The 25,378-nt window shown below is 45.1% G+C and overlaps 1 protein-coding gene across 1 annotated transcript; it reads right to left on the bottom strand.

Moving 5' to 3' along the window:
* Positions 1-1,870: 1,870 nt before the first annotated feature.
* Positions 1,871-24,737, bottom strand: LOC137144872 (histo-blood group ABO system transferase 1-like). The gene is made up of 5 exons (XM_067535358.1): positions 24,707-24,737; positions 6,248-6,314; positions 4,346-4,381; positions 3,375-3,509; positions 1,871-2,617 (listed from the first exon to the last, which is right to left on the bottom strand). Exons 1-5 carry the CDS (start codon positions 24,735-24,737, stop codon positions 1,933-1,935), a joined length of 954 nt encoding a protein of 317 aa, XP_067391459.1. The 3' UTR covers positions 1,871-1,932.
* Between the last annotated feature and the right edge of the window lie 641 nt (positions 24,738-25,378).

The following is a 25,378-nucleotide window of genomic DNA, read 5'->3' as shown; positions in this document are numbered from 1 at the left end:
TGCAATGGTGAGTGGAGCAATGTCTAAGTGCCTTTAAAAATCTGGCCTTTAGTATCTAGAGTACCCAGCTGAGATCATGGCCCCATTGCGCTTTGAAGCTTAGAACACTTCCCAGGGTTTGCACTGGCCACATCTCCCTCCTACAGGCATTACACGCAATCCCACAATAATACGTATGCGTTGCATTTGTAATACAATAGACCCAAAGCTACTGAAACCTAATTCCATGAGGTTTTTCAAGGATGTTGCAGGAAATGGCAATATCTGTCGCACATTCTAAGTAGACCAGAGAGACAAAGAGATGGGAAACTGAGGCACAGACTGGGGAATTCTTCTGTCCGAGGTTACTGGCAGAACCGGGAACAGAGCCCTCTAAGTCCAAGGGCTATTTACTGGATCTTGATGCTTCTCCATAGACAGGGAGAGGATTCTGTCTATCTATTTATCCACCACCATACATTACAGGTCAGATTATGCTCTGATATTGGCCTGAATCCGAAGTAACTACATTGAAGATAGTGGAGTGACACTGGTGTGAAGCCAGTGGAAGGACAAAGAGAACCCAGACCACAGTATCCTCCTTCTCTGGGGTTCTCTGGGATGAAAGAATATTCAGGGTAGAAATGCAATGGCAGGTAAGCTGTCTCTCCTTCCGTCACTTGGCACTGGAGCGGAGAGGGACATCTCTAGGAGTGTGGAGTCTATAGTAGCCTCTGTCCCAGGCCAGAACACCACAGGCACTCACTCTAGGCTCTTCGCTCCTCAGCCCTTACCTCTCTTGGGTAGAGACCCACATCTCTCTCTGCCTCCTGACTGGGTTTTTTTCCAGGCTGCTCAGTTCCCTGCCTACACTGGGATATTCCCAGCAAACCAGACTGCCTAAGTAGGCCTGCAACTGTGCTTTGCTTCGTTGCCGAAGGCTTATGAATAGTGTAACTGCCAGTGGTTATCAGTTACCGCACAGCCCTTTCTGAGCAAGCACATTTATTCTTAAAGTGAAAACATCATAGAGAAAATATTTAAAAAAAAAAAGAAAAAGAAGAAGAATATACATGCATGCTAAAAAGCTTACCAACCCCAACCTCAGCTTCTGGTAGGTGTCAGTCCTTCAAAACCCACAGCTGGGTTTTCCCTCTGGTTCATATTTGTCTCAGATGCAGAACTGGAATAACCGTGTATAGTTCAGTCTTTCCTTTATGGAGTTCAGGCCTTTGATTTTGACCTCATGTAACAGGTGATCAGCTAACAACGGCTCCCTGCTCAGGAAATAGCTTCAAAAGGCTGGGTTTTTGCATAACTGGAAGTGAGAAATTTGCATTCAGCACACACTTGATATTCCCCAGGCAAACTACTTCACACGGTTTGTTCCAAAAGTCCATTCTTGTCTGGCACATTGTCTGCTCAATATAGTCCCTTCATGTTCAGAACACATCCCAGGGCTCACATCCCATCTCCTCAAAGATCTTTCATACAATCCCGGACCACAATAATATGTAAACTTAATGCAACAAGGTATTTCAAGGAGACTGTAGGAAACTGACAGATCAGTCATGCCATTTCGGCTGCAGGAGAGTTCTCTGATTTTAGGATTTTGTGGAAAAGCCGGCAATGGAGGAGCACACATAATGACATCAAATTAAAAGAAAAGAGTTGCAGAATAAAGTCTAATATGATGAAAAAACAAAAACAAAAAAAAAACCCTGATTCATCTGCTGATGGCTGTGAATGTTGGGAGGTAGGAAAAGGAACTGTAAAGCTATGCAACCACCATCCCTCTACTGGTTCTCAGAAGTCACATGACCTTTGCATTTAATACAACAGACTCCAATGATACTTACATTTAATCCAATGAGACTTTTTTCAAGGGTGTTGCAGGAGATCGCCATATCTGTCAGAGCATCCATCCATACTTCTCTCTCTTTCTTCCTTCCTTCAGGACCTGACTTCTTTCAGATTCTTGCGCACTGAGGACAGTCTCTTAACCTTGATAATGGGAGGTCTGATCAGCTCGTCATCCCAGTAGTACTCCGGGGACAGTAGGCGTGTGGGCTTGTGGTAGAGGAGGTATTTATTCAGGTGGCTTTCCTCGTGCCACTTGGCTTCGATGCCGTTAGCTCTGTCCTCTGTGACCCCTTTGAAGCAAGCTGTGGTCAACTTGTAGACCTCAGACACACTTCCGCCATAGAAGCTGGCCGCATAATAGAAATCACCTTCCCCTCTGGGGATGGCGGCTCGTGACTCCGGCCGCCTCTCGTAGGAATTATTCTCCCGGGGCTTGGTGTATTGCCAGGAGCTGATGGTCCCCACCAGCGTGTCAATGATCTCCACCCCAATGTGCTCGAACAGCTGAACGTCGATGTCCATGGAGTAAAGATAGTCTACTTCGTAGCGCCAACGGTTGCGGATGTAGCTGCTGATGATGTCCATGCGGTTCATGGAGATGTCCTGCCATCGTGAGTAGCTCTCAACAGGGATGATGAAGAGACGCTTCTCAGGGGCCAGCTTCATGGACGGGACCTTCTCCGGGTGGTCAGTGAAGAGATAGAAGTTAACCCTGTGCCCAGAGAGGAAGAATATGTTGACGGAGCGAAGAAACCCTTCTATGAACCGGACGTATCTAAGCGACAAATGAGTGCAACAGTCAACGAAGTGAGTTATTAGTGTGGTTTTAGCTGTGAATGTAAACAGGTTATAAAGACTGTCTTGCATTCACCCCAACCACAGTGTCCTGGATATCTAATTTTCACAATCGGGAGCTTGTTGTCTCTGATGCTACCATGACAAGATCCCTAGAAGAACCTCCATCCTTCCTTTCTTTCTTCTGAAACACAGATGACCTCAGTTTCAAAGCTCAGGGCCCTGGACCAAATTGGTCAAAACTTTTCAGCTCCTGGTTCCCTTCAGTCAAGAATAAGACACACATGGTTGGTTCACTATGGGGTTTGAGCATCAGGTTAGTCTCTAGAATAGGGGCACTGGGTTTTGTGTCTCCCTTAACCTGGATGAATGCTCTAACCCAGTGGTTCCCCAACTTTTTATGAAGATGACCCATGACTGTGTTTTGTCTTTTTTTGTGACCCACCTCCTCTGCTCACACTCCCTCCTAGTCCCGCAAAGGAGGCATTGATCACCTGCAGCACCCTCTTTGCTCAGCACCATGGCCCTAATCCTGGCCCCAAAGGAAGGTCCAAGGGTGTGGGGACAATTTGCAGGGTGCGGCACACTTCCTGAATCCCAATATCTCTGTGCTTTAAGGGCTGTCTGCACAGCGTGCGGTGGAGCGGAGCTAGCAGTGTTATAGGAAAACTTTCAAGGATGGCCGTCACACTCCATCACACTGCACAGCTAAGGGTAGTATCACAGGGAAGTTATACTTTTTAACAGCAAAGGTGGCCACCCCGACGACGAGATTTTTCTGTCTGTACTGGGTATTCAGGATGTCTCTGTTGAAGGTGCCTTCCCACATGATGGGAGCCAGCCAGGGAGACATCAGCAACACGTCAGTTCTCCTGCACGGAATGAGAGAAAACACAGGAATGGCCCAATTGGCTCCATCAGGTCCCATAGCCTGTCTTTGTCATTGGCCAGCATTAGACACTTCAGGGGAAGGTGCAGGTCACCTCCTTGTGGACAATGATGGAGACCTCATCCATAAATGACAATTGTATCTACCTACCAGCCAACCCTTCTACACATTCTCCTATTAATCTGAGCACATAACGTAACCGGGTGAAAATAACGGGAATCTTCCTGACATTTCACATGAACAGATTCACACTTTCCTTCCAGAATATTGTGTCATTTTGAAATAATGTTTGAGGTTCACAATGGCTTGGGTTTACAAAGGAGAAGAGGGGAGGGAGACATTTGAGTCTTACTAAAACACAGTGGTTTTACTGCATAGCGCTCTTTGAAAATCCAAATCAGATGACAATTTTTATGGGAAAAGTGAAAGTGTTAAATGATTTTCATGGGAAGCCAGTTCAAATTCTAAAATGTAAAATGACTAAAAGTTGCATTTTCCCCCCAAAAATACTCATTGAAGTGAAAATAGGCCTTTTGTACTTCAAATTGTGTTTTCTACTGAAAACACAAACAACCAAAAAGCCACTTTTAAACAAATTTGCAGTTTTTCACAAAATCAAACTGAAATAATTTTGAGACTTCTCTCTCTATCTATTTTAATATGTTGCCAGGGCTAACGCTTTAGGTTCTTATAGGTACTCATCTCTGGAATTGCTGAGTAATAACCTGATCTACAAATAACTTCCATATTTTTTCCTTTTTTATTTATTTTTTTAATATTTATCCAATTTAAAACAAAATGTCAGAAGGGCAGACTTACTGAGGCTTGTCCAAAAATGGCTGGGCATATGACATTCTGTTGAAAGAAGATATGCATTACTGGGATGTAACCATATATATTTAGTATCTTTAATTTTCCATAATGGCCAATAAGAATGAATTAGAAATGGGCATCTATATTATATAAGGGACACCAAAAAATGAGTATGGTAGAGTTGTATTCTACATAGAAGTTCTGGAACAGCCTTTCAAGGGAAGCAGTGGAGAAGAATACCTAGCTGGCTTCAAGACTGAGCTTGATAAGTTTATGGAGGGGATAATATGATGGGACAGCCTAGTTTGGCAATTAACTGATCTTTGACTACTAGCGGTAAATATGCCCAATGGTCTGTGAAGGGATGTTAGATGGGGAGGGTTCCGAGTTACTACAGAGAATTCTTTCCGGGTGTCTGGCTGGTGATTCTATCCCACATGCTCAGGGTTTAGTTGATCACCATATTTGGGGTCGGGAAGGAATTTTCCCCCAGGGCAGATTGGCAGAGGCCCTGGGGGGATTTCACCTTCCTCTGCAGCATGGGGCACGGGTCACTTGCTGGTGGATTCTCTGTATCTTGATATCTTTAATATATGATTTGAGGACTTCAATAACTCAGTCTTAGGTTAGAGGTCTATTACAGGAGTGGGTGGGTGAGGTTCTGTGGCCTGTGTTGTGCAGGAGGTCAGACTAGATTATCATAATGGTCACTTCTGACCTTAAAGTCTATGAGATTGTGGGAATAATTTCCTTTGAAGGTAATGGTTAAAAAGACACTCTTCCTCTCTATGGCCCAACCAGTGAACCATCATAAACATGATCAACAACTATGGAGACAGTAGAAGATCTCAGGGAAGAATCACCTTCCACTTTATCATGATCAACAGCTATGGAGACAGTAGAAGATCTGAGGGAAGAATCACCTTCCACTTTATCAAGACCTTATCCACTCAGTCTTTCCATGTATTTATTGCCTTAGTAATCCACAGGCATTAGCATTTATTTTATTTAGCAGTAATGCAATGAAATTACAGGTATCCTGTGAGATATCGACTTCAGGCAGGTAGCATAAGTCTTGCGGCCTATGAACTTTGACACAGATAAATGGCTCAAGAGTCACCCTTAAATTTTGGGGAATTGGGAATAGAGTGTTTAAGGGGAAGTTTGTACATAACGACACCAGGCAACCACAGGAATATGAGCAAATGCCAGTTTTTGCATATTTTAGGATAGGAACATCTGCAGATGTCTGACCACAAGAGTGCCATGCTGTATATGATAGTAAGTTGAGATCATTAATATGCTAACCTGTAGAAGGAGGGTGAGGAAATAAAAATAAGGGAGAAACCCCCACTGAATATTCATTAAGCATAGTGGCATCAATGTAACATATTATAAAAGTTGTATCACAGCCAGTGAGGCGTGGAGAGAGAGAAGCAGCCTGTGGGAGATGCCAGGATGATGGCCACTGGTGATGAGGAGGAAGGAGATGGTGGGGAGGAAGATAATGGCTTACATTTCTGGTTGTTCTGCAAGGGATAGTGTGAGTTTATGGAGGTTCCGAAGTATTTTCTCTATTATCTCTACCTACGTTGCTGGGTTAGAGTGTTTGTGACTTTGCTGAATGTATTAATAAAGTATTAAAAATACAAAAATATACCTAAAGTGTGAGTACGGCAGCTGTGCACATCGAGATTCCCCACTGAACAATAATTTTAATAATACTGGGCCTGATCTTGGGACCAGAACCTGTCAAACAGTAGCGTGATAACTGGGAATTCATAAGGAATCAATATAATTAATACACAATTCATAGATCAGGCTACACCTGCATGGATCCTCTTTGCTTTGTTTGCCATGGCCGCAATCTCAGCTGTTTGTTAATGAATGCAGAGCACCCATCCTTACCGTGGAAGGACCGAGAAGGTCTCATCTAGGTCAGCTTGCCTAGGAATGAGAAAGAAAGCAGAGATGACTCATTGTTCTCTTGGCATCAAAGAAACAATGGACCCCATCCCCAGTTGGTGTGAATCAGAGCCACTCCATTGACATCCGTGTGATTTACAGTGGCTGAGGATCTGGCCCGAACGGCTGAACATTTCAAAAGTACATTCTGATTATTTCATTTATTTAATTTTTTTTGGGTGGAGGGTTTAATTTTAGGATACCTAGCTGGAGTCCCCTAGGCCAGGATTTTCAAAGCCACCTGTATTTGTATTTACCATATTAACTGCAGAAGTGCCTCTGGGCCAGCCAAGAGTGGGGCACCAGGCAGTTCTCCCATTCTTTTTGAACAGGGATTGTGTGGGTACAGCTCCCTTAGTTGGCTTTCAAAATTGCAGCTTATACATTTGAATGGGAGAAAAAAAGACTGCAAGAGACTGACCGAGCTCCTATTTGTGCCCAGATCAGGTATCCAGATCCCTGAGGCAAACCTCAGTCTTGCTATTTTTCTTTAATAGGTGAAAAGCACACTCAGCTCTCATTGACTTCACGTTCCTTGGTGGGGTACTCAGCTTGTTTTAAAGTCATGGCCAGGTTATTTAAAGTTGAGCTGAAAAATCAGAGGCAGCTGAAATTAGGCCTAAATCAAAGTTTCAGGCAGACCTGGTCTACACTTAAAAATTAGATCGATCTAGCTACATTGCTCATTGCTACATTGCTCATTGCTGTGAAAACTGTTACATCCTGTGAGACATAGGTAAATTGGTCTAACGCCTGGTGTGGACACGGCTAAATTGATGGAAAAATTCTTCTGTCAACCTAGCCACCACCTGTGAGAGAGAACATAAGAATGGCCATGCTTGGTCAGATCAAATATCCTGTCTTCCGACAGAGGCCAATGCCAGGTGCTTCAGAGGGAATGAGCAGATCAGGTAATCATCAAGTGACTTATCCATTGTGGAGATAATCCACAAATAGAGGTGGATTAACTCCGTCAACAGAAAAACCCCTTCTGTCAATTTAAGAAATGACTACACTCTGGTACTGCAATGGCACAGCCATGGCTGAGTAATGGTTGTAGTGAAGATATACCCTCAGTAGTGACTAAGAGAGTTATCCTCCTAAAGGGATTAACACAAACTAGTAGGATTAGTCTGCCCAGGGAGCCGAGGAGAGAATGTATACTTTATAAGAAGAAGAGGAGAATGAGGGACATTTGATAGCAGCCTTTAACTACCTGAAAGGGGGGTTCCAGGGAGGATGGAGCTAGGCTGTTCTTAGTGGTAGTAGACCAGAGAACTAGGAGCAACGGTCTCAAATTGCAGTGGGGGAGGTCTGGTTTGGATATTAGGAAACAGTTTTTCACTAGGAGGGTGGTGAAGCACTGGAATGGATTACCGAGGGAGGTAGTGGAATCTCCATCCTTAGAGGTTTTCAAGGCCTGGCTTGACAAAGCTCTGGCTGGGATGATTTAGTTGGGGCTGGTCCCGCTTTGGGCAAGGGGTTGGACTAGATGACCTCCTCATCTTCTTTGATTCTATGAATGTGGGCTGGGCCGACAACTCCCATAAGACAACAAGGAAAGGCAGTTTAATGTTGAAATGTGCTACAACAAACCAAAATGAAGCATTTCCATTTCAGGAAGGCCAAAATGTTTTGTTCCAACAGAAAAAGTCAAGATGAAATGTTCTCACATTTCCAAATTGTTGTGGGTTTTTTTTTTTTTTTTTTTAATTTGTGTTCTGCAGAAAGTTTCAAATATTTTGTCCTGTGTTCTGGAACACAAACAAATGCTTGAATGTGGGAATTCCCCAGGGGACAGGAACTCTGAATTTTGTTCAGCTCTGGTTACTACTTAACATGCAGGAAGGTAGTAGAGAGAGGACCCGAGTCAAGCCACAGCACAACAACGGTGAAGATAAATACAAAGCAGGGCTATGGGAGAGCTGGATTGAGGTAAAAGATGTCCTTACCCTGTGGGCTGGCATGAAGTCCGGCTGATATTTGGTATGCTAGCAAAAAAGAAGAGCATCACAGATTAATATAAGTGGAATGGTTCTTTCAGGATGAGCCACGTAATGTCCCATTTACAGCAGCGAAAATCCAGACTGACTCTATATAGCCCCTCACAGAGGCACATACCCCTCACTCGCCACTGTGCCAATCTACACAACTGTCCCAGCACAAAATGGTAGTAGAAAGTGAGAGTCTGAGGCCTAGTACAACAGGCCTAGATGCAAGAACTGAGGCCTGAACCAAAGTCTGGCTTTAGGAAAAGCAACTGCTTGCCTGCTTACAAGTTCACTGACGGACGCAGGAACTTGGCAGAAATACAGCATTGGTAATGCATTGGCATTCCTAAAAACAGTAGCAGAACCACACAGTATTGTTAAAGCAACTCCTCCGATTTATAGTTTTAGTAAGAAGTGAGAGCTTAAGGCCTGAAACAGAACAGGCTAAGGCATAAGGCCTAAGTGGAAAAAGCCAAGTTAACAGGAGCATGAGTGGAAAAAAACAAGTTAACAGAAACCAGCCTGTGAACTTACGACCTGACTGAAACTGGCACGGAGAAAACGCTGATACTGCAAGCATACACATTTCCAAATATTACTAATATCAAAATACTACTAAAAATACACAGCAGGTGCAGAAGGCACCAAGACATCCTGACAAAGAGATCACTGACTCCCTGAAATGACACTTTGAAGGATCGCAATGTCTGAAAAGGTGATAAATAGAGTTATTTTACCCAAATCATCCAAATTCCGGTAAAGGGTGGTTTTAGACTACATCAAGAGGATGGCAACTACCTGCTTCAAGGGGGGCAGAGCGAAATTGTCTGTAACAGTGTATAAAAGAGGGTGTCAGAGAGAATGGCTTTGTCCGGCCTAGGAGATAACAGAAAGTCCCGCTGTTGGGCCGCGTCTATTGTAACGCCGCACTCATATGGCAAGTAGACCCATAGATACTCTGTAGGTCACGTTCCATTGTGCCGCAAGTGCAATAAAACCTGGCCCAGGTGCCTTCGTTGCTCAGTTAATCCATGGTCGTGTTGATTCATTCGATCGTGAGTGCCATCTCGGTTACCTGCGCAGAGATGGGACTGCACTTACACGGGGACACACGCACGCAGCCTACACTGACAAGCACTAACAACTAACAACACTGACAACAATAGTGACTGCAGAAACACAGTCCTGAGAGACAGGACAAGCTCTCCCCAGGTCACGGTGGTGCACAGACACAATCATGAGAGACAAAACAGAGACATCCCGACCTTAAGACAGAGGAGATAGAATGCTGGATGAAAATGTTGTGCTTGATTTGGAGGCAAGGTATGGAACAATCACCAATGTCAGAGATGCAGTGTGAAATTTGTTTGCATCAGGGTATAAGAAAGGAGTCCCAGCAGGGACATCTTTGTCCAGCCTAGGGGATAACGGAAACTGAGCCAGTCCATTGTGACGGGCATACATATCCTAGTGTACCCGTAACTCCTATGGGGCGCGAGCACCGTGCTTCGCTTGCAATAAACCTGGCCGAGCATCTTTGCCGCTACTCCGTCTGCGGTAATTTATGGGCAGTGCTAATGAGGTCTGCCAGTATGCCTAGCTGCAGAAGCTGAGACGGTATCGAGAGGGAAACTCACATCCTGACTGACTGACAACAAACACAACCCACACACACCAACTCAAGCAGCACACACACAATATCCCCAAACATCACTCTGAAGACTGGAATGTCTATTGAGTCCATGTGAAGTGATGCAAAGAGCTCCACGAATGGTTGAGCGGCCTTGGTTCAGAATATCACCGGGTTCAATCATCACTGGAATTCTCGGTCTCCTGTTGTCCAGTTTTTAAGTCCTTAGCCATTTTTGGCTTTTTACACACACGACATTATGAATTACACCCAGGAAACAGCATGGGATTTCAGCTCATAGTTATTAATTCTTAGGTTACGAGAATAGTGCCAATTCTTCAGTTGCAACAAATTGGCATACCTCAATTAATTTCAGTGGATCTATGCTGATTTACGCCCTTTTGGGACTTGGCCCCATTGATTTCAATGAAAGTACATTTACACCCGCTGGGGATCTGGTCCCTTGTGTTTAACGGGTGTGATACTGCAGAAAAAGACCTGGGGGATACAGTGGAGAAGAAGTTGGATATGAGTCAACAGTGTGGCCTTGTGGCCAAGAAGGCTAACGGCATATTGGGCTGCATTAGTAGGAGCATTGCTAGCAGATCGAGGGAAGTGACTATTCCCCTCTATTAGGCATTGGTGAGGCCACATCTGGAGTATTGTGTCCAGTTTTGGGCCCCCCCACCCCAGGAAGGATGTGAACAAATTGGAAAGAGTCCAACAGAGGGCAACGAAAATGATTAGGGGGCTGGAGCACATGACTTTGGGGAGGAGAGGTTGAGGGAATTGGGCCCGTTTAGTCTGCAGAAGAGAAGAGTGAGGTGGGATTTGGTAGCAGCCTTTAACTACCTGAAGGGGCGTTCCAGGGAGGATGGAACTAGGCTGTTCTCAGTGGTGGCAGATGACAGAACAAGGAGCAATGGTCTCAAGTTGCAGTGGGGGATGTCTAGTTTGGATATTAGGAAAAACTTTTTCACAAGGAGGGTGGTGAAGCACTGGAATGGGTTACCTAGGGAGGTGGTGGAATCTCCATCCTTTGAGGTTTTTAAGGCCTGGCTTGACAAAGCCCTGGCTGACATGATATAATTGAGGTTGACCCTGCTTTGAGCAGGGGATTGGACTAGATGACCTCCTCAGGTCCCTTCCAATTCTCATCTTTTATGATTCTATGATTTTGAGTCAACTCAATTACTTTCTGTTTCATTGACTGTAGACATTGTGTTAAAACTTTTGACACCTAAAATAATGGGGAGACAAAGTGAGTGAGTTAATATCTTTTATTGGACCAATCTGGTTGGAGAGAGAGACAAGCTTTTGAGCTGCACAGAGCTCTTCCTCAGGTATCTGAAACTTAGGCCTGGTCTACAGTACAGACGTAGGTCGATGTAAGGCAGCTTACGTCGAGCTAACTCTGTAAACATCTACACTAAAATACAGCTCCCACCAATGTAACTCGCCTACTACACTGACATAATAACTCCACCGCCACTAGAGGTGTAGTGCTTATGTCGATGTAGTTAGGTGGATGCGTTGTCAGTGTAGACACTGCGTTGCTTACATTGACTGTTGCTGCCTTTCAGAAACCATTCCACAATGCCCCACTCTGGCAGTTCAGTCAGTGCAAGCACTCCTGGTCAGGCCGCACCCCGCTGACACAAAGAGCGTAGTGTGGACGTGTAAAACCGATGTGATTACTGCAGTGGCTGTACGTCGACGTAACTCCAGTCGACTTAATTTTGTACTGTAGACTTGCTGTTACTCAGTATCAAAGCTAAATGCAAGAGCAAGCAGACAGAAGATGTGCCAACTACTGATGCTAAAATTAAGGGACCATTCAAGGATTAGGGAGGATTATATAAACACTGCTCGAACGTGCAGGAATGAAATGAGGAAGGCCAAAGCACAATTGGAGTTGCAGCTAGCAAGGGACGTGAAGGGGAACAAAAGGGTTTCTACAGGCATGTTGCCAACAAGAGGAAGATTCGGGAAAGTGTAGGCCCCTTAAAGAAAGAGGGAGGCGACCTAGTGACGGAGGATGTGGAGAAAGCTGAGGTACTCAATGCCTTTTTTGCCTCTGTCTTCACAGACAAGATCAGCTCCCAGACTGCTGTACTGGGTGGCACAGAATGGGAAGGAGGCAAACATCCCGCAGTGCTGAAGGAACAGGTTCAAGACTATTTAGAAGGATTGGACATTCACAAGTCCATGGGGCCGGATGCAATGCACCCGAGGGTGCTGAGGGAGTTGGCTGAGGTGATTTCAGAGCCATTGGCTATTATCTTTGAAAGCTCGTGGCAACAGGGGGAGGTCCCTGAGGACTGGAAAAAGCAAATATAGTGCCCATCTTCAAAAAAGGGAGGAAAGAGGATCCGGGGAACTACAGACCGGTCAGCCTCACCTCAATCCCTGGAAAGATCATGGAGCAGGTCCTTAAGGAATCCATTTTAAGGCACTTGGAAGAGAGGAAGGTGATCAGGAACAGTCAACACGGATTCACCAAGGGAAAGTCATGCCTGACCAACCTGATTGCTTTCTATGATGAGGTGACTGGTTCTGTGGATGTGGGGAAGGCGGTGGATGTGATATACCTTGACTTTAGCAAAGCTTTTGATACGGTTTCTCACAGTATTCTTATCAGCAAGTTAAAGAAGTATGGGTTGGATGAATGGACTATAAAATGGATAGTGAACTGGCTAGAGCATAGGGCTCAACGAGTAGTGATCAATGGCTCCATGTCTAGCTGGCAACCGGTCACAAGCGGAGTTCCCCAGGGGTCGGTCCTGGGGCCGGTTTTGTTCAACATCTTTATTAATGATCTGGAGGATGGGGTAGATTGCACCCTCAGCAAGTTTGCGGACGACACTAAGCTGGGGGGAGTGGTAGATACCCTAGAGGGTAGGGATAGGATACAGAGTGACCTAAACAAACTGGAGGATTGGGCCAAAAGAAATCTAATGAGGTTCAACAAAGAAAAGTGCAGAGTCCTCCACTTAGGAAGGAAGAATCCCATGCACAGCTATAGACTGGGGACCGACGAGCTGGGTAGCAGCTCTGCAGAAAAGGACCTGGGGGTAACGGTGGATAAAAAGCTGGATATGAGTCAGCAGTGTGCCCTGGTTGGCAAGAAGGCCAATGGCATATTGGGCTGCATTAGGAGGGGCATTGCTAGCAGTCACGGGAAGTGATTATTCCCCTCTATTCGGCATTGGTGAGGCCGCATTTAGAATATTGTGTCCAGTTTTGGGCCCCCCAATACAAAAAGGATGTGGACAAGTTGGAGAGAGTCCAGCGGAGGGCAACAAAAATGATTAGGGGGCTGGAGCACAGGACTTATGAGGAGAGGCTGAGGGAACTGGGCTTGTTTAGTCTGCAAAAGAGAAGAGTGAGGGGGGATTTGATAGCGGCCTTTAACTACCTGAAAGGGGGTTCTAGGGAGGATGGGGCTAGGCTGTTCTCGGTGGTGGCAGATGACAGAACAAGGAGCAACGGTCTCAAGTTGCAGGGAGGGAGGTCTAGGTTGGACATTAGGAAAAAGTTTTTTACTAGGAGGGTGGTGAAGCACTGGAATGGGTTACCTAGGGAGGTGGTGGAATCTCCATCCTTAGAGGTTTTTAAGCTGCGGCTTGACAAAGCCCTGGTTGGGATGATATAGCAGAGGTTAGTCCTGCTTTGAGCAGGGGTTTGGACTAGATGACCTCCTGAGGTCCCTTCCAACTCTAATATTCTATGATTCTATGATTCTAAGGTGAAGTGGCCCGTTAACACCCGTGTAGTCAAAGGCCAAAACAGGGGGTTAGTGGGATACAGTTTGTTGTAATAAGCCATAAATCCAATGTCTTTTTGTCCCATGACTACAGGGGTTTTAATGAGCCACGTCATCTTGAATGGTCCCTTAGAATATGCTAAACTATCTCCTTTGACCTTGTATTTAGCTGTGACACTCTGAGTACCTTTCCCAGACCTGAAGAAGAGCTCTTTAAAACTCAAAAACTTGTCTCTCTCTCCACCAGAAGTTGGTCCCATAAAAGATATCCCCTCACGCACCTTGTCTTGTTAATATCCTGGGACCCACATGGCTACCCCTGCACTGCGTACCTAAAATGCTAACACACATCAGTGGATACTGGAACTGAACCGCACAACTATTCAACATTAGGAATGCAGCACATTCACTTGTTGAGACACATCTTCTGGGTAGGCGATGAATGCTTAGTCACTGGATGAAAAGCATGGGAGGGGCCTCCTGGGAGAGCGTAGGGAGGGAACAAATTAACAAAAAATCCACCGTGAAGTGTTGAGGCATGTGTTACCAAGGAATTACCTCAATATTGTAGAGCCACATCCTAGGGTGCTGAGAATTGGCGTAGATCAGCAGACCTCAACAGAGCAGCTTTTATCAACAACCACTGCAGATCTGGCCCCACCGGCTCCTTTACTCCAGTGCTGATAAACCAAACAGTCAACTACTCGACCACAGCTTGGCTCAGTATGAAATATATTGAAGAGGCCAAATAACCAACATAACTCAGGTTTATTGCTATGAGCCCGTAATAAAACAGTACAGGACAAAGATTCAAGATGATACCATTCTCCAGGAAGCTGTCTCATGCAGCGTTGTTACATTCACCTTACACAGAAGGTGGGCTTCCAAAATAACACCCCTGAAACCTTCTTTTTATAACCAACCTGTTTACAAGAAGATTCTAATCCGGACAGTTTCCCTATTTACGTAAACCAAAATTTACTTCGGAGAATATTTTGTAAGTGTTATGGGATACTTAGCATAAGTGGACAGGATTATAACAGAGGTACAGACCAATTTAGGCTATATAACTGCTACAATATTTCTCCTTAATGCATGCTAATTTGTATATGGTGAGAATAATTCATATTATTAATTTAATAATCTGGCTTGGAATTTTTTTAATCAAAACTAAAACCCTAGCAAGAAGCTGCCATTAATCCTGGATTCTCCCTTAGCTGGACTCTACCTTCTAACCCTTCCCCTAACTTTAACCTCTTATTCTGCCTGCTCTTGCCTTCACCAGAGTTACTCTGCGTATACTCAGATTTAACAGAGAGTAATCTGCACATGCACCAATTTTCTGAGCAGAACTGCTCATAAAATGGAGAAAAACAAATTCTGGGGGTCAAAAAAAAAAATGAAATTTTGGAATCATTTTATTTTTGCAGGTTTTTTTAAAGAAATTATTTTCAGTTTTTTATTGGAAGTTTTTATTGAAACAATTTGATTTTCCAAAGTTTTTTTTTTTAATTATTATTTCAAAATGTTCCAGTTTTCTTTGTTTTTCATTTTTCTTTCTTTTCCCCTCCCTTTCTTTTAGCCTCCCCCCACCCCTTTTGTGTCTGAACCAATGGGGGAATAAGGACAAAATGACAAAGAAAAATGCCTCTAAAAAGATCTCCAAAACAGCCCCAAACAAACACATGCACCCCAAACCAAGAACAGTTCACCTCACCCAAAAAAGTCTACATTTTCCCATTTCCTAATGTGACTGGGAAAAGGGAATGTTTATTTTAATTAATACTTTCTATGGAGATTTTCAATTGTGAAAAAAATGGATTTGAATGAAATATTTCAGACAAAAAAAATAATTTTGCCAAAAGTTTCAACCAGCTTGAATGAATATATTCACTCCCTGTGCCTATTCAAGCGCCAAGAAAAATCAACTCGATCTATGCCACTTTAGGATTAGGCCCAAATATCTATTGAAACACTTACCCAAAGAATACAATGATCCCGGCCAGCAGTAACGCAAGCAGAAGGTATGTTTTTTTCCCCAGGATTTTGGGACTGAAATGAGAAAGGATAATACTATAATGCAAATGCAAGCACAGAGAAGGACAAACTTCTTTAATAATAATGTTCTGCACCACCTTACCCAGGCCAGATTCCCTGGCAGAATTTAAGCCTCAGCATTTTATAATGTGTAAGACAGCAGCAAGATGCTGTTTCTTCTTTTTGCAGGATTGTTTTAGGCAGTATAACTGCAGCAGCTAACTAGCTGCACCAGGATCTCGGGGAACTGTCTTCCCGCTGCATAACTTCTCTGCAAAAAAAAAGCACCTCTTGACACTGGACAGGCAGCAGACTGCAAACCGACAGAGAAAGAGTCTTTCTGTCAGTGGGGAAATAAAATAACCTGGAAAGGGCTGTTAAAATCTACCCTGGGCCAGGACTGCCATGCAGCAGCTCCCAGTCTCTGCCACTCCTTTCCCCTCCAGATCAGCAGCTCCTGCCTGCACCTCTCAGGTTACTACCTCTGAGTGCAATAAAAAACCAGGATGTCCGGGGTGATCCGGAGGCCAGAAAAGTGGACAGGTGGCAGTGGGCACTGAGCACCCCTGGGGCAGCTCTCTCAGACAAAGGGAGGATCCTGGGCAAAACTGGGCAGGTGATAACCTGAGCCCCCTCTGGCGGGGCAGGGCACCCCCTGCCCCTTTGCTCTCCAGCGTAGCACAAAATGAAACTGCAGCCGCAAGCAAGGCCCCCTCTGCCTTGCAGTCCCCACCCCTCTGCCACCTGACACCAGGCCTGTCCCTCCCAGTCAGCTGCCTTGGGCTGGAGTGGGGGGGGGGGGGAGGATTTGTGCAGGAGCCAGACTTTCCCAGGGGAGGGTGCAAGGGAAGGAATGGGGCAGAGGGGCAGCAGCGGGGACAGGCTGCAGGCACCCAGGTTCAGGAGAGGGGCAGGGGTGACTGGGGCAGCCGGGGAGGGGAGTTGGGAGAGGCGGGGGTTTGTATCCCCCCTGGATGGCAGGTCAGCGCCCCCGCCCCAGAGCTGGGATGTTAAAGGCCCCAGGAGCCCAGAGCCTTAATATCTTTGCAGATCTGAGCTCTGGGAGACTAGTTACAGGGGAATCTTTTACTGACAAACAGTCACACACACACACACACACACGCAGCCCTCCTCCTTCCCTCCAGCAGGGGATAACACACACAAACACACACACACACACACACACACACACGCAGCCCTCCTCCTTCCCTCCAGCAGGGGATAACACACACAAACACACACACACACACACACACACACACGGAGCCATCCTCCTTCCCTAAGGCTCAGGATAACACACACACACGGAGCGGGCCTCATTCCCTCCAGCAGGGGATAACACACACACAAACACACCCCCAAACCCTCCTCATTCCCTCCAGCAGGGGATAACACACACACACACACACACACACACACGGAGCTGTCCTCATTCCCTCCAGCAGGGGATAACACACACACACACACACCGAGCCATCCTCATTCCCTTCAGTAGGGGATAACACACACACACAAACACACACACACACACTCTGAGCCGTCCTCATTCCCTCCAGCAGGGGATAACACACACACAAACACAAACACACACACCCTGAGCCATCCTCATTCACTCCTGCAGGGGATAACACACACACACACTGAGCCGTCCTCATTCCCTCCAGCAGGGGATAACACACACAAACACACACGCACACACACACACACTCCAAGCCATCCTCATTCCCTGGGACAGGATAACACAAACACATACATACACACCAAGCCATCTTCACTCCCTACAGTGCAGGATAACACATGCACGCACACACACGCACACACACACACACAGCCATCCTCATTCTCTGGAACATTGGATAACACACACACACACACACACTGAGCCATCCTCATTCCCTCCAGCAGGGGATAACACACATAAGACTGAGATTTTCCAATGTCATGAGAATGGAAGAAGAAAAAGCTCACCTCATTTTCTCATGCTATCCTTTATGAATTCTAGAGTATATTTTATAACTGTCTTTGTGGTTATAGAAAAGTTGCCATTGCGCTAAACATTACACAAACACATAGTAAGTAACAGGGAAACAAAACATCCGTCACAGAGTTTATCCTCCTCGGATTCAAAAATCTCCCAGGATTACAGACCCATCTCTTCTTGCTCTTTCTAGAAATCAACTTTGTGACCATGGCCAGGAACATCTTCATTGTTAAACTAGTTGTGGCCAACCAGCACTTTCACACGCCCAGATACCTTCTCCCAGTTCAAACACCGCCTTCCAGCACCCCCAAAAACCTCCTCCAGTTCCTCCCTCTGCCCTCCCAGCAGTGTCCTCTATTTGGGACCATGAAATAGGGTCACCCTAGATAAAGTTGGATTTTAAAGGCACGTTTTCTGTTCCCCTTCCTGGGGTGACTTCAGTGGGACCCGGCTCTGGAAGTCTCGATGAGCCACAATTCCAGCTCGATCCCCAGGGGGCAGTTCCAGGAGGGCGGAGGGATTTCCTGCCCGGCCTGGGCAGAGGCAGACGTGCCTTTTTCACTCCCCTCATTCTGAAGGCTGGGCCCAGAGCCGTGTCACAAGGCTGTGTTAGCTGGGTACATGCTGGGAAAAGCCCTGAGGCCCCCCACTCAGGCCGGTGCAGAGAGGGGATGAGAGCTCGCAGGCCCCCAGCCCGGCTCTTTCTCTCCTTCCCCTCTCCACCTCTGAACCTTGTGTACCCCGCTGCGGCTGGGCTGAATCTCGCCCCAGGGGGCCCAGCCGAGGGACACCCCGTCTCTCTCTCGCTTTATCCGGGGGTCTCTCGCCTAGTCAGGGTCACCGTCCACTGGTGGAAGAGGTGCCTGGAGGTTGCGGAGAGTCTCGCTTGCTCAAGTGGGGACGGCTCCGTCAAAGGCAGAGTCGAGCCTGCCGACATCCTCCGCTCCCGCGGGGCCTGTCCGCCAGCTACCTCGTCCCTGGAGCGCGGGGTGTCCCTCTGCCCCACACGGAGGGAGCCCTCATTGCTCATTGTACAACAGGGGGGTCATCTAGCCTCCTGTACAACAAGAGCAAGAGCCTTGTGTCCGGCAAGTATAAATGGGATTGGTTCCCCCCGGGCTTTGTCTGTGGGTCTGGAAGCCCAGGAGGGGGCCGCCCCTCACTCCCAGGCTGGGGTGGCCTCATGGCCGGAGTGAGACTGCTGTTAACTCTGCCCTGAAGGGCAGAGACTGGGGGGCACACAGACACTCCTAAAAGGTGATTGGGAGCAAAGGTCCCTTTGACTCTCAGTTAGCACATTTCAGTTCAAAATTTTCTTTTTCTTGCTTTCTTTTTAAAAATATTCTTTTTTTTTTTTTTACTTTTTTACATATTTTTTTTTCTCTTTTTATGACTTCCCCTTTATTTTGTGTCATCTAGCTCTTAATTTTTATCTTTTTGGAAGTTTGATATAATTTTATTTTCTTTGTCTTTATTCTGTTAGTGTTATATCATTTTATTTATTATTATTTTTAAGGTTTTTGTATTGTTTTTCTCTTACGATTTTTATTTTATTTTTGCTCTTTTAAATTGTGTTGTATTTTTTTTTCTATTTATTTTTTCTTTTTAAATGAATTTTATATTCTGGCCAGCCCTTCCAGTTGGGGACCATTACCTCTCATTCCAGTGATGTCCTCTGGCCTCCAGAAAGACCACACCCCCAATTTAGCCTGGTCTCTTAGCCAGGAGTGGGCTGGCTGGAGTTGGGGACAAAGAGCTAAGATGATCAGCGTAACCAGCACAGTGTTGTGAGCCTCCAAGAAGAAGGGAAGCTAAGGGGGAGGTTGTTTGTAGGCCTCTAAATCCCATAAAAATTCCTATCTCCAGGAGTTAAATGGTTATTGGCAGTCAATGGAAGACTTGTTCTCCTGCTTTACTTTCAGGATCTGCCACATTTCAGGTGTTGTCTCTGCCCCACACGGAGGGAACCCTCATTGTACAACAGGGGGGTCATCTAGCCTCCTGTACAACAAGAGCAAGAGCCTTGTGTCCGGCAAGTATAAATGGGATTGGTTCCCCCCGGGCTTTGTCTGTGGGTCTGGAAGCCCAGGAGGGGGCCGCCCCTCACTGCCAGGCTGGGGTGGCCTCATGGCCGGAGTGAGACTGCTGTTAACCCTACCCTGGGGGGGCAGAGAGAGGGGGGCAATCGGAAGCTCCTGACATGTGATGAGGGAGCTCACGTCCCATTGACTCATGTTGGTTCAATTTCAATTTTTTTTTAACTCTTTATTTCAAGTTTTAAATCTTATTTTTTCAAAACTTTTATTTACTTTGTTTTTTTTATATTCTGGTCACCCAGGCCCACTCCCTCCACCCGTACCAGCCAGCCCTGTCTCCACTCCACTCTCCGGCCAGCAGCGTCACTTGAAAATAACAGACCATCTTTTCATGACTTCTGGTGGCAAGGTCAAAATTCAAAACTGGGACATTTTCCCCTGTGCTGAGTGGCCAGATAGAGAATGATTATCCCAAATATCCTGATTCTAACTCAACAGAATGATGGAATTGTTAAGCAAGTTAACATGTGACCTCTTACTTACAAATATCTGAGTTTGCGTACAATTGCTAATACATGTTTTAAAATAAATTAAAAAAATTAAAGAAAAAAATTGCAAAATACATTTATTTTGAATTTTATTTGAGCACTTACAACTTACAAATCCCCACTCATTTTACAAAGTTTGATGAGTAAGCATTACTACTACCATATTCCCATGTTATGGGCTGGGGAAACAGGCACAGAGAAGTGAAGTGATTTGTCTCGGCAAACAGCAAGTCAACCGACACAGCTGGAACTAATTCATGTCCTGTGACACCCAGGAGAACAGAGATTTTTCAAAGTTGTAGAAAGGACTTGAAGACACAAAATTAATGCCAGCTGGGGAGACAAATTCCCCAGTGTGAAAAATCTTAGCCAGGATCATATCAGAATTAGAACCCAAAAGTCCTCAAGTGAACCAACTGTCTTAAAGATGAGAAAACACTTCATTGAGACAGTAATAGAAGGCGGCGGGAGTCCTGGCTTTTGGTGCCCAGCCCTACTCTAGCCACTAGTCTCCACGCCCCACCCAGAACTGGGATACAACCCAGGAGTCTCCTGCTCTGAGCACTTGACACCACACACCAGGCCCCAGGATTAATTAATAAACTTTTAAAGACCCCCAAACTTTTTAACAATTCCCCTTGTGACTCGTTCATTTCTCACGGAGGGAAGAACCAAATTTAACCTGAGATTTTCAAAGCCGAACACCAAATTCACATTGAAGTTAGTGGGATATGGGCATCAAAATCATCCTTTATGATTTTTTGAAAATCTGAGCCTTCCTTGAGAGACAGCGTGAGAATGTGTATACTGTCGCTGACATATCTACTCATAGCAAAACTCTCCCAACTGCACTGTGCAGAAGAAATGATTTAACAAGTAGAACCATTTTTTTCCATAAAGCTCCAAGGGATAAAATTGTCAGTGGGTTTTTTTTTTTTTTTTTTGGACTCTTAAGTCTCTGTTGAATTTTTGTACACTGTGATTGCTACAAAACTACCCTGTGAATTTTGTTTTGAAACTCACAAAAAGTCAGTTCTGGATTTCATAAACATTCTCAGTGAGGCTGTCCGAAGGACAGTTGGAATTCTGAACATTTTCAAAAATAACCTTGCTTTGTAAAAGTCTTGATTCACTCCTGATTGTGTTGGTCCGTTGATTTCACTGGAATTACACTCGGGGTGAAAATGTAGTGATACAGTAGTCAGTGGGGTCCTGAGAGGTTGGGATCATCTCAGATAGACTGGGATTTCAGAGATTAAGTTGTCCTTCTATAGGCTGCTTTAAAAGTATCAAGTATAATCAAACCTCAGGCAGGGATTGCCTTTCTGTTCTGTCCAGCACCTAGCACAGAGGCATCGTGGTTCATGACTGGGGCTCTTAGCTGCTGCTACTCCTACTAATAACATATAATAATGATTCAAGATGTATTAATGGAACACAGAAGCAATGTGTCACAATGTGAGGAGTGGGGGGGGTCACAAATTTTTTTTAAATTTATTTATTTTATTTTATTTTATTTATTTAGTTATTTAGTTATTTTATTTTTTTTCTTTATTTTCTTCTTTATTTTTTGTTTATATTTTTATGTGTTTAATTTTTTAATTTTGTTTTGTTTTGTTGGGGGTTTTTTTTGCAAAAAAAAAAGAACCAATAAAAAATAATCTTGGATATTTTTTACTCAAGAGGCATGTTTTTTTCATTTTAAAAAACCCACAATTAAAAAACAATTACAAAAAAAAAAATGAAAATTCTGCAGGGCTTCAATCAGGTGGGGAGGAGCAGTGTGCCAAAAAAACAACATAATTCTGTGCTGGAGTTTGTTTTTTGGTTGTTTTTTTTTGTTTTGGTTTTTTTCCCCTTCCAAATAATAGTCAAAAAAAGGGGAAAAAAAGCAGTTCAAAATAGATATTTCCCTAGGGAATGTCCTTTTTGTCAAAACAGCCATTTTTCATCAAGAAATGTTTTGAATTTAAAAAAAAAAATCACATCTAGTGTCTAAATTATTTATTATGAATTAGTTGCACGTTTACAGTGAGAACACCTGGTGGATGAGTGGGCCTAGGCTGTTTGAGGCAGTGTGGCCTAGTGGACAGAGCGTGGGAAGGCATTTTAGGAGATCTGTGTTCTGTTCCCAACTCAGCCCCTTGCCTGGGCAAGTCACTGCTGCTCCCTGTGCCTCAGTTTCCCCATATGTAAAAAGGTGATAATTGATACTGATCTCCCTTGGTAAAGCATTCTGAGTTCCACTAATGAAAAATGCTCAGTTACCCCTTTGAAAATTAGGGAGAATGCCTGTTCCTACCGCACTGGGATTGCTGTGTGAATCAATTCAGTAAAAAAGATTGTGAGGGGCTATAAGAAGCTATGGTTATGTTAGTACCTGCGCTAGATATTCTGCACGTTAGGGCCAGATCTTTTTTAAAGGTATTTTAGACACCAAGTAGGATATTCAAATGCATCTCGGTGCCTAACTCCCATTGGTTTCAATGAGTATCCAGAGGCTGGATGCTTCTGAAAATTCCCCCAAAATCCTAGGCGCCAATTTAAGCACCTCCAATTTAAGTCCAAGAATCCGGCCCCGTGGGGATTCAGAGAAGCCCTGCTTAGCTGCCCCCAAATGCTGTCTGGGCGTTCATCATTGCCGTAGTGTCTGTCTCTGAGCTTGTGCCCTGCGGCCCCATGCCAGGCCTCTGGGCGTCTAACCTGCAGCAATGCACACCCACCAGGGGAATAGAGGGGCTTCCTCCACTGATCTCACCTGCAGGGCCCAATCTGCTCCACCCACAGCGGTGGCAAGCCTAGGCAGCTGTAGATTATGGTACGTTAAAATCAGTGGCCATCAGTGACTCCTGAGCAGCCCCCTCCTGCCCTGCCCGGCCCTCAGAGATCTCTGTTTAATACCAATCCTTGACACGTTGTCCTCAGGTCCTCCTGTGCCCTCTGGCTGGAGTCACAAGGCTTAAAGCCAGAAGGGAATCACCTAGTCTGAGCCCCTGTGCACCATAGGCCACTAACACACCCAGCACCCGCACACTAAACTCAGCCAGTGAAATTGGACCAGTGAATCACAGCCACAGGAAACTAGACAATTATGTGCCAAAGGGAACAAGGGACCCCAGTGCCCAAGGCCCCCACAACAGCAGGGAAGTTATAAAGTAAAATACACGCAGATAATCCTGGTGTGTGACCGGTGTGACCCGTCCCATGCCCAGGGTAGCCACCTGATAATGCCAAGGTCAGGGCAGGCTGCAAAAGGAAAGCAGATTATCCCAGTACTGGTGGGTGGCACTGAAGTCAGACTTCCCAACCAGCCACAAACTGCACTTCTGAATCCCCACAGAAGCCAGTCCACAAATGCCAGAGCCCCCTTTACTGCATTTCAGCTTCTGGCTCCCAAATCAGCACTACGTCTAGTAAAGAGACCAGTTCTTTAAACTCTATGCTCTTTACTAAGAAGGTTCCCTCTGACCCCAAGGGGTCAGCCACAGCACCAGATCAATATAGGTTTGGATCTTACACAAAATCCCACGCTGCCAGCCAATCCTTTAGTAACTAAAACTAAAGGTTTATTTCAAACAGAAAGAAATAAACCATAAGAGAAATGTTAAAGGGTCAAAGCAAATCAGCTACATACAAATGATTGAAAGTCCATATACATCAGGTTTCTAGAAGAAATGTGGAGGTGCAGGCTTGTATAGTTCCCTCTGGTACACATCCAGTACCTGGATGGGTTTAGTCCTTCGGTTCAGTTGCAAGTGAATTGATCCAGAGGTAGGTGTGTGTCTGCAGCTGGACAGGAACATAGACAAAATGGATTCTGTGGTTTGATCTTATAAACCCTCTGTCCCTGGCCATGCGGCCTGTGGAAAGTTACAAGAACTAAAATGGAGTCCAGAGTCACATGGGCCAATCCTGGTGACTCTTCAGGTCTGCCTTTAGTTTCTTCCTGGGCCCCTTGCATCCGTGAGTTTCTTAATGGGCCATCAAGCAGGCTATTGTTCTGCCGCCTCTCTATCTGGGGTGTGTCCCAGCCAGCCCAAACTGACATACAGAAATATCAAATACATCCATAACTTCCATTTCACATATAACACATGAACATGAGTATTATTATCTTACCCAGCACGATATATCCCTTCTAACAGTATCCGACATGATATATCTCCCACAAATTATTATGATTCTGCCATACTGGATGTCACACAATATACTAAATGCCCCCCCCCCCCCCCCCCCCCCCCCCCCCCAAGCCAGCCTGCGTGACACCCCCAACGCGAGACTGGTGTAGAAAGGACTAATCAGAGCTCCTGACTACACCTCATATGGCCATCTGTTAGATCCTGAGCATGTGAGTGTGAACCAGCCAGCTATACATCTAAGAGGGAGAATGTTCTCAGTGTCCTGGCTTCATACCTTTCAAGTTCCCATCTCCAGCCAAGGGCATCCCGGATGAGTCACTCATTTTTCAAAGGTGTCATAGGCTGGAAATGACTTAATAAGTCTCTGGATAGTCCAGCTGGAACTAGCATCCGGTCACCATCCCAGAGCTCTGTTGGCTCAGTGAGGCCAGAAGGAGTAAAAATTAAAATGTACTTTGACCCTGAATATCCAGCTCTGATGCCGTTGGATTGCAGATCTGTGGAGTAAGACGAGGGCTTTTTTTTTTTTTAATTTAATAAAATGTCACAGTGGAGCTGCATTGTATAACTTAAAGATATACATTTTGAGCTGATGCGGAAAAAATATTTCACAAATTACAAAAAAAATTTGAAAAACATTTTATTACAGAAGTTTTGGAAAGTAGTTATTGTCATGCTGGGTAGATGGGGGGGAGAGCATTTGTTATATTGTTTGACATCAACATGTCAAAATCATATTAATTGATGTGAGATATGCCATGTCAGCTACTGTTAGGCAGGTTATAATATGCTAAGTAAGATGATAATACTTATGTTCATGTGTGATGTGTGAAATGGAAGTTATAGATATATTTGGTGTATCTGTATTTTAAATGGTGCTGTCTGAGTAAGGACTCAGACAGGATGGCTGCAGGACAATAGCCTGCTTAATGGCCCTTTAAGACAT

Source organism: Emydura macquarii, unplaced genomic scaffold (assembly GCF_026122565.2).
Source record: "Emydura macquarii macquarii isolate MOO-44397 ecotype Brisbane River unplaced genomic scaffold, CSIRO-AGI_Emac_v2 contig_3487, whole genome shotgun sequence".
Classification (NCBI taxonomy): Eukaryota; Metazoa; Chordata; order Testudines; family Chelidae; genus Emydura; species Emydura macquarii.
This window is presented reverse-complemented; position numbering and strand designations above follow the sequence as displayed.

Excerpts from the sequence above, each read along its gene's own strand:
- LOC137144872 (XM_067535358.1), bottom strand. The coding sequence starts at position 24,737 with ATGCCCTTGGCTGGAGATGGGAACTTGAAAG. Across the intron at positions 6,315-24,706 it reads TGGAGATGGGAACTTGAAAG|TCATCTCTGCTTTCTTTCTC; the intron begins GTATGAAGCCAG and ends GAGAACAATGAG. Across the intron at positions 3,510-4,345 it reads CCATTTTTGGACAAGCCTCA|GAGAACTGACGTGTTGCTGA; the intron begins GTAAGTCTGCCC and ends CATTCCGTGCAG.